Source organism: Oncorhynchus mykiss, chromosome 18, assembly GCF_013265735.2.
Source record: "Oncorhynchus mykiss isolate Arlee chromosome 18, USDA_OmykA_1.1, whole genome shotgun sequence".
NCBI classification, from domain to species: domain Eukaryota; kingdom Metazoa; phylum Chordata; class Actinopteri; order Salmoniformes; family Salmonidae; genus Oncorhynchus; species Oncorhynchus mykiss.
In genome coordinates this window covers 69,075,262-69,084,580 of record NC_048582.1, presented here as the reverse complement: position 1 = coordinate 69,084,580, position 9,319 = coordinate 69,075,262, and the positions used below count along the sequence as shown (strand labels likewise).

The 9,319-nt window shown below is 44.5% G+C and overlaps 1 protein-coding gene across 2 annotated transcripts in view; it reads right to left on the bottom strand.

Annotated features, from left to right (window-relative positions):
• The window catches only part of mfsd2ab (major facilitator superfamily domain containing 2ab), a 51,635-nt gene extending 45,476 nt beyond the window's left edge, over positions 1-6,159 (bottom strand). Inside the window, exons 1-3 of one of the 2 annotated variants that reach the window (XM_036953604.1) lie at positions 6,098-6,159; positions 5,910-6,021; positions 1,132-1,257 (exon numbers count right to left, since the gene is read on the bottom strand). In XM_036953604.1, the coding sequence (XP_036809499.1) occupies positions 1,132-1,257; positions 5,910-6,002 (219 nt within the window). In that variant the 5' untranslated portion in view covers positions 6,003-6,021; positions 6,098-6,159. Of the gene's footprint in view, positions 1-1,131; positions 1,258-5,909 lie in introns of both variants that reach the window. The other variant, XM_036953603.1, reaches the window with a different exon arrangement.
• Between the last annotated feature and the right edge of the window lie 3,160 nt (positions 6,160-9,319).

Genomic DNA, 9,319 nt, shown 5'->3' with positions numbered 1-9,319 from the left:
AAAAGGTTCAATGTGGCAGCAAATGGAAGGAGAGTTCACTAAAGCAATGATAGGTGGAATAAAAAAATTATCATTTTAAATCACAGAATTAAAAATTTAGCGAAATGAGAAGGAGTACGCTACCACAAACACACAACAGGTGGACAGTTGTTTTATCTGAATGGGGTTAAGCATGTTGCCTCATTTAGCTTAGCTTCGCTAGCTTCTCTAGGCTACTCGGGCCACTTTTATATGAGATGATGAATAGTCTAGTAGCCGAGTTGCCTTGGTTACTGAATCTCTCTCCCCCGGGCCTTTTATTTAACCTTTATTTCATAAACAAATTCTAAATTGACAATGGCGGCCTAACCCGGACGACGCTGGGTCAATTGTTCGCCGCCCTATGGGACTCCCAATCACGGCCGGTTGTGATACAGCCTGGAATCGAACCAGGGTCTGTAGTGACACCTCTAGCACTGAGATGCGGTGCAATAGACCACTGCCTTAGACCGCTGCGCCACTCGGGAGTGAATCATCAGCACCATCTGTTTGATCCCATCTCACCAGCACCTTCACAGCAAGGGAGCGCCAGCCTCTCACTCACGCAGCGCTCAGGTTACAAACAGAAGTTAAAAAATAATAATAATAATAATAATAAATAAAAACTTGTATTCAGAATATCCAACAAAAATGTTTATAAATATAAAATATATACTATGTGAATAGTGAATGTATATATACTATGTGAATAGTGACTGTATATATACTATGTGAATAGTGACTGTATATATACTATGTGAATAGTGAATGTATATATACTATGTGAATAGTGACTGTATATATACTATGTGAATAGTGACTGTATATATACTATGTGAATAGTGAATGTATATATACTATGTGAATAGTGAATGTATATATACTATGTGAATAGTGAATGTATATATACTATGTGAATAGTGAATGTATATATACTATGTGAATAGTGAATGTATATATACTATGTGAATAGTGAATGTATATATATACTATGTGAATAGTGAATGTATATATATATACTATGTGAATAGTGACTGTATATATATACTATGTGAATAGTGAATGTATATATACTATGTGAATAGTGAAAGCCCCGCCCCCCAGATGAATCACCTGTGCCACGTCCAATAGGTATATCTGAAGGAAGAAGCCGAGAGCACATCCTGTGATCTGATAGGGCGCTCCTCCCACCGCGTAGCACAGCTTGTTGCATACGGACAACCTGTTCTTCTGTTCGCGCTGAGAAAGAGAGACAAAAGGAGGGGTTCGTTCGTTAAACGAGAAGTTTACTTTCCTTTTATTCCATCGTTAGGCAACACAAACGGGTGGAGGAATGAATACTCATTGAAGGTTGGATTAGGCCTAATAGTTCAATGCATTAGTCACGTCAGTCTGTCGAGTCAAAGACGTTGACTACGGGAAAGCAGAAACCCCTTCCAGACTTCCATGGAATTGATTGATTTTTACAGACACCAACTTTGTTGCAGTCTAACCTTCTACACAAATGTACTGAGAAAATAAAAAAAAGAACTGACTGGAAAGTGGAACACATCAACAAAGTGATTCTAAACAACTGGACAACGTGCAACCTGAAAAATGTAGCGTGAGATGACACACATTAACCTAGCGCTCTCTCTCTCTCCAGTCTCTCTCTCTCTCTCTCTCCAGGCTCTCTCTCTCTCCAGTCTCTCTCTCTCTCTCTCTCTCCAGTCTCTCTCTCTCTCTCTCTCTCCAGTCTCTCTCCAGTCTCTCCAGTCTCTCTCCAGTCTCTCTCTCTCCAGTCTCTCTCTCTCTCCAGTCTCTCTTTCCCTCCAGTCTCTCTCTCTCTCTCCAGTCTCTCTCCAGTCTCTCTCCAGTCTCTCTCTCTCCAGTCTCTCTCTCTCCAGTCTCTCTCTCTCTCTCCAGTCTCTCTCTCTCTCCAGTCTCTCTTTCCCTCCAGTCTCTCTCTCTCTCTCCAGTCTCTCTCCAGTCTCTCTCTCTCCAGTCTCTCTCTCTCTCTCTCTCCAGTCTCTCACTCTCTCCAGTCTCTCTCTCTCTCTCCAGTCTCTCTCTCTCTCTCTCCAGTCTCTCTCTCTCTCTCCAGTCTCTCTCTCTCTCTCCAGGCTCTCTCTCTCTCTCCAGTCTCTCCAGTCTCTCTCTCTCTCCAGTCTCTCTCTCTCTCTCCAGTCTCTCTCTCTCTCTCCAGTCTCTCTCTCTCTCCAGTCTCTCTCTCTCACAGCTCTCCTCTTTCCTCCCAAAAGACCAAAGAACAATCGGATGATACAAAGTTCTGTTTGGCTGATCAACAGCCCGACTGAGAGAACCAGTGTGTGGGTCTCTAAATTCAGCTGGGAGGGGAGAGTTATCTGTCTACAGAATTCACCCACAGTAACGTGAGCACCAGCGCTGGGAGTCTGGGACAGGAGAGGCGTTTTTGTCATGACAGACCGACTCACTTCAACAGTGTGAACAGAACCCAGTAGCCTAATTATTCTGTCTCTGCCCACACAGGTTGTAGACTTGGGCATTTCCCACACCGATACCAATCACCCAGGCTACTTCCAAAATGGTACCCTTTTCCCTATATAGTGCACTACTTTAGACCAGGGTCTATAGGGTGGTAGTGCGCTACTTTAGACCAGGGTCTATAGGGTAGTAGTGCGCTACTTTAGACCAGGGTCTATAGGGTAGTAGTGCACTACTTTAGACCAGGGTTTATAGGGTAGTAGTGCACTACTTTAGACCAGGGTCTATAGGGTAGTAGGACACTACTTTAGACCAGGGTCTATAGAATAGTAGTGCACTACTTTAGACCAGGGTCTATAGGGTAGTAGTGCACTACTTTAGACCAGGATTTATAGGGTAGTAGTGCACTACTTTAGACCAGGGTTTATAGGGTAGTAGTGCACTACTTTAGACCAGGGTCTATAGGGTAGTAGGGCACTACTTTAGACCAGGGTCTATAGGGTAGTAGTACACTACTTTAGACCAGAGCCTATAGGGTGATGCTGTAGGGAATAGGGTCCTGCCAGGGAAACATTACGCAACCAAGGCCCACAGACTGGTCAGTGTGACCCTTCACAGGGTTGTCACAATCTATTTGGCAAGGATGAGGGCCGTTCTGCCCCCCCCCTCCCATGGAACTTTGCCATGTTGGCTTGCCAACAGGAAGCCCTCTTGTCTATCACTAATGGGCAATCAGGGGCACACACTCACACCCTCTACCTAAGCCAATGAAAAGGGCTCTCTGTGGCTGCCACCCGGTTTAGAAGAACCTTAAACGACGGGATCTCAGAGACCTCATTCACACATATGTATCCTGGTACTTCGTACCCGGTGTTCATCAACGAGTTTGTGCCCAGTCCCAAATCAATACCTACCAAAGACATCTAAACCTGACAGATGTTCAGGCCAAGTTCCCAGGCCATAAAACATGTGCAGTCTAAAGCAACTCTAGACTAAATATAAATCGTCACCTGCCTTTTAGAACTCGTGTCTATGATTGTTTGTACTTTCGATCCACTGTGTGAACATAAATGTCTTGAGTTAGTTAAGACTGTTGATGCACCAAGACATTATTTTGTTTCAGGCGACACGTTCTGACTGAAACACGACTCTCTCTTAAGCCTGATGTAACCATGGGGATATAAGGCATATTTCGGGCGAGTGGTCGACTGACTCAACTGGCAATATACAATAACACAGTTATTATTTTTTGTTCAGGTCAAACACCTGTGGTATTGGACAGGGTTTAATTCTTTTTTTTTAAACCAAAACCGTGAGGTGCATTTCCCAACTTAGGCTTATTGGGGCTACAGTGGGGCGGCAGGTAGCCTAGTGGTTAGAGTGTAGACGAGGCAGGTAGCCTAGTGGTTAGAGTGTAGACGAGGCAGGTAGCCTAGTGGTTAGAGTGTAGACGAGGCAGGTAGCCTAGTGGTTAGAGTGTAGACGAGGCAGGTAGCCTAGTGGTTAGAGTGTAGACGAGGCAGGTAGCCTAGTGGTTAGAGTGTAGACGAGGCAGGTAGCCTAGTGGTTAGAGTGTAGAGGAGGCAGGTAGCCTAGTGGTTAGAGTGGAGGGGCGGCAGGTAGCCTAGTGGTTAGAGTGTAGAGGAGGCAGGTAGCCTAGTGGTTAGAGTGTAGAGGAGGCAGGTAGCCTAGTGGTTAGAGTGTAGAGGAGGCAGGTAGCCTAGTGGTTAGAGTGTAGAGGAGGCAGGTAGCCTAGTGGTTAGAGTGGAGGGGCGGCAGGTAGCCTAGTGGTTAGAGTGTAGAGGAGGCAGGTAGCCTAGTGGTTAGAGTGGAGGGGCGGCAGGTAGCCTAGTAGTTAGAGTGTTGGGCCAGTAACCAGCAGGTAGCCTAGTGGTTAGAGCGTAGGGGCAGCATGTAGCCTAGTGGTTAGAGTGTAAAGGAGGCAGGTAGCCTAGTGGTTAGAGTGGAGGGGCGGCAGGTAGCCTAGTGGTTAGAGTGTAGAGGAGGCAGGTAGCCTAGTGGGTAGAGTGTAGAGGAGGCAGGTAGCCTAGTGGTTAGAGTGTAGGGGCGGCATGTAGCCTAGTGGTTAGAGCGTTGGACCAGTAACCCAAAAGGTTGCTGGATCGAATCCCTAAACTGACGAGGTAAAAAATCTGTCGTTCTGCCCCTGAATAATGCAGTTAGCCCGCTGTTTCCCTGGTAGGCCGACATTGTAAATAAGAGTTTGCTCTTAACTGATTTGCCTAGTTAAATGTATAAAATACTATCCAATGTGTCTGTCTGGCATGTGGGCCTACACTTGAAGAGGGAGTGAAATGTATTGAGAAAATGCAGAACCCTTCACATCATCTTAATGATATCCCCTTGTATGATATACAATGATATACAATATCCCCTTGTATATCATTAGATCCCCCATTCAGTTGGCCAGGACAGGATGGAACACGAGCCAGCCCACTGTCCCCATCCAAAAATACACCATGGTCCCTTACATAGCCACATTCCATCCCCCACTAATGAGCTAATGTGGACGTCACTGTGATGTAACACGGTTACATTTACTAAATAGTCCATCTAGTGACATCGTATAGGTCTACTTCCGTTTATTATTGAAAACACTTAGGCTAATAACAATTAGCACCAAATAAAAGTGCCGTTTATGTTGTCTGTCTGAGGCATCACCGGAAGACTACCGGCATTGTCAAAGGGACAAAGAAACTGATCACAAAAAAAAAATGCCAATCAATAATCGATTATTAGAGATAAAATATCGGAAAGGTCTTTCGGTGAACACCTATGTTGTTGATGACTAGGTAGAGTGAAATATTTCAAACGTATACACAGAGCAAGCATGCTTGGAAGGGGTCATTCCAATTTCAGAAGAGATCACAGCTCCAGCCCCGGCGAAATGACACGTCGCCTTGCTGCGAGTTACGTAGAGAGACGCTCCGCTGGCACCGTGCATTCATTCTTATTATTCCAACCCCCAAAAGCGCCATAATAATTCAGATTTTTTTTTTTAAATGGCCTCAACCGCATAGTTATGTCTGATCACTTCTTATAGACCCATTTGAAGAATAATGTATATCAAAAGAAAGGGCTAGCACCGCTACGAGAAGAGCTATAGTTACGAACCGGATAATCATTTGAAAATGAATAAAGGAAAGAAAATAAAAAACAGAATTACCTGTTCACTTTACGCCAAGCAAAAAAAAATGTCATTGAAACGTGGTGGCCGCTGTCATAACAGCCCGTGGAAATCAATGATAGGCCATATAATTGATCATCAATACAAAACGTATTATATAGACTCGTTCCAATAAATAACTAGGCTAATCTATTTAAATCGAAGCTGTCTTCCTCTCCGGTTTGGTTCAGAACGTATACTCATGAATACATAACGGCTGCTAATATTGTTGATAAAAGTATAAATTAATCAAACTTACCTTCACAGCTAATTTGACCACATCTGGGTTGACCGGTTTATTCGTTAATAAATTATTGTTGGAATATTGTTCGGTTCCTTCTCCTTTTGCCATCACTTTATGAATAAATAACCTTCTGAAAAACAATAAATATTATATAAACAAATCTGTTCGTAAAACCGGCGTATTGAAACAGAAATCAGAAGCACCTTTAGAGTTGAGTTCAGACTACACACAACCAGAGAAGTGACGATGAAGAAGCTGTCATTCATGAGGTAGTAGTGAGATCCCGCCCCCCCGTCAACAGGCCACCATTCACTATCAGTCAACCCCGCCCACAAAGAGACGTCCAAAGAAAAGACTGACATTATCAGACTCTTTAGAGATCTTGTTAGTATATCTTTAGTACATTTATTAAGAAGGCAAGTGGAAGGAATGAAAATACCTTATTTGTCTTTATTGTTCTTACAACGTATGATTTTACGAAGCTTCAAGTCCTTTTTAAGAATGGCAGTGGACGGAAATGTAATCCAATAGGTCAGGGTTCCCCAACCGAAATTGGCCCGCGAGCGCTTTCATTTGCCCACGTATAGTTTTCCCACGTGTAGTAGAGACACGTGATCGTATACAAACGTAATCAAGGTTTAAAAATGATTCTTTTTTTTTTTGTGTTGTCAAACGTTATATCTGTTTGTGCTTTTTGCAGTCTACAAATGATTTGTTCCAGATCGACCCGCAGCTGATGATCCCTTCAATAGGCTAAACATTACAGGCTATTAGAGGCCAACAACTTGACAGCATTATGGCTTATTTCAGAATAACAATATCCACAAATGAGTTCAATCGCAGGGTATTGTTAAAATAGGAATAGTCATTTTACATTGCAGATGTTTAGTCATGCCAAAACTACCCAATACCATAGTGGTTTATTCAAAATGTTTTGCAATAATTTTTTATTTCGATTGTCCGTTTTCATATTTATTCTGGTTATGTAAAACATGTACATGATAGAAGGTAAATGTACATATATTGATCTGTTAAGCCAGGCCAAGCTCAATAAAGCACTGATAAAGTATTTGAAATGATTTCAAATATGATTTGAACCCAGGTCTGGGTACTAGAGTCAGACTGGACACACAGATCAATGTGTGTCAACAGAAGAGAAGATAAATTGGCTGTGGTGTCAGTAAATGGAGATGACAGTAATATTCTGTAACAGTGTTGACACACAGTCACTCTCCCTCCCTCCCTCCCTCCCTCCCTCCCTCCCTCCCACAAACACACACACACTCACACACAGACTCTCTCTCTTTCTCTCACACACACGTGCAGACACACACACACACACACACACACACACACACACACACACACACACACACACACACTATTCCCTATAGGCCCCGGTCAACAGTAGTGCACCCTATTCCCTATAGGCCTCTAGTCAACAGTAGTGCACCCTATTCCCTATAGGCCCCGGTCAACAGTAGTGCACCCTATTCCCTATAGGTCTCTGGTCAACAGTAGTGCACCCTATTCCCTATAGGTCTCTGGTCAACAGTAGTGCACCCTATTCTCTATAGGTCTCTGGTCAACAGTAGTGCACCCTATTCCCTATAGGTATCTGGTCAACAGTAGTGCACCCTATTCCCTATAGGTCTCTGGTCAACAGTAGTGCACCCTATTCCCTATAGGTATCTGGTCAACAGTAGTGCACCCTATTCCCTATAGGTATCTGGTCAAACGTTCACTATATAGGGAGCCATTTTGGACTCAACCAACAATCAGTGATTTCCTATAGGAGCTGGACCAATCAGTGAGGTCCTCTATGAGCAGGGTTGTAACTTGCTCACACCTAGTCTACAATATTTTCACACAGGTTTCACAAAGCATGACTGACCCTGACCCAAAAATACAGAACTTTCTCAGAGTCTCCTTTTACTCTGCCTCTCTGTGGTGGTTCTGTTTTCTGTCATATCTCTCTACCGGCGTACTGCGGAGAAACCAACATGACCTCTACGAACTGACAGCTATCAGGCTGGGGCAGACATTTACCTCACGCTGGCCTCATGGACACATTTACCTCACGCTGGCGTCATGGAAACATTTACCTCACGCTGGCGTCATGGAAACATTTACCTCACGCTGGCGTCATGGACACATTTACCTCACGCTGGCCTCATGGAAACATTTACCTCACGCTGGCCTCATGGAAACATCTACCTCACGCTGGCCTCATGGAAACAATTACCTCACGCTGGCGTCATGGAAACATTTACCTCACGCTGGCGTCATGGAAACATTTACCTCACGCTGGCGTCATGGAAACATTTACCTCACGCTGGCCTCATGGAAACATCTACCTCACGCTGGCCTCATGGAAACAATTACCTCACGCTGGCCTCATGGAAACATTTACCTCACGCTGGCGTCATGGAAACAATTACCTCACGCTGGCGTCATGGAAACATTTACCTCACGCTGGCCTCATGGAAACATTTACCTCACGCTGGCCTCATGGAAACATTTACCTCACGCTGGCCTCATGGACACATTTACCTCACGCTGGCCTCATGGAAACAATTACCTCACGCTGGCCTCATGGAAACAATTACCTCACGCTGGCCTCATGGAAACAATTACCTCACGCTGGCCTCATGGAAACATTTACCTCACGCTGGCCTCATGGAAACATCTACCTCACGCTGGCCTCATGGAAACAATTACCTCACGCTGGCCTCATGGAAACAATTACCTCACGCTGGCCTCATGGAAACAATTACCTCACGCTTGCCTCATGGAAACATTTACCTCACGCTGGCCTCATGGACACATTTACCTCACGCTGGCCTCATGGAAACAATTACCTCACGCTGGCCTCATGGAAACATTTACCTCACGCTGGCCTCATGGACACATTTACCTCACGCTGGCGTCATGGAAACATTTACCTCACGCTGGCGTCATGGAAACATTTACCTCACGCTGGCCTCATGGACACATGTATGCATGGGAGTGTCTGTATTCTTGTTCTCAGTGTATGTGTGTATGTGTGTATGTGTGTGTGTTAGCAAAGACACTTGACCTTGAGTGTTTGTTGTCAAACACTGTGTGTGTGTGTGTGTGTGTGTGTGTGTGTGTGTGTGTGGGTGTGTGTGTGTGTGTGTGTTGTGCATATCACAAGGGGGGGGGGGGGGGGGTGCTGTGCAGGGTATTTTGAGTCCGTCTGATAGCTCAAGCCCTCTGTGTGTCATAACAGCCAAATTGAGGGGTATGCATCAACAGGTGGGATAGAAACTAACGAGGGACACACACACACACACACACACAGACACATACAAACACACATACACATACACATACACATACACCAACACACACACACATAGAAACACACACACACACACATTCAAACACACATACACATAAAC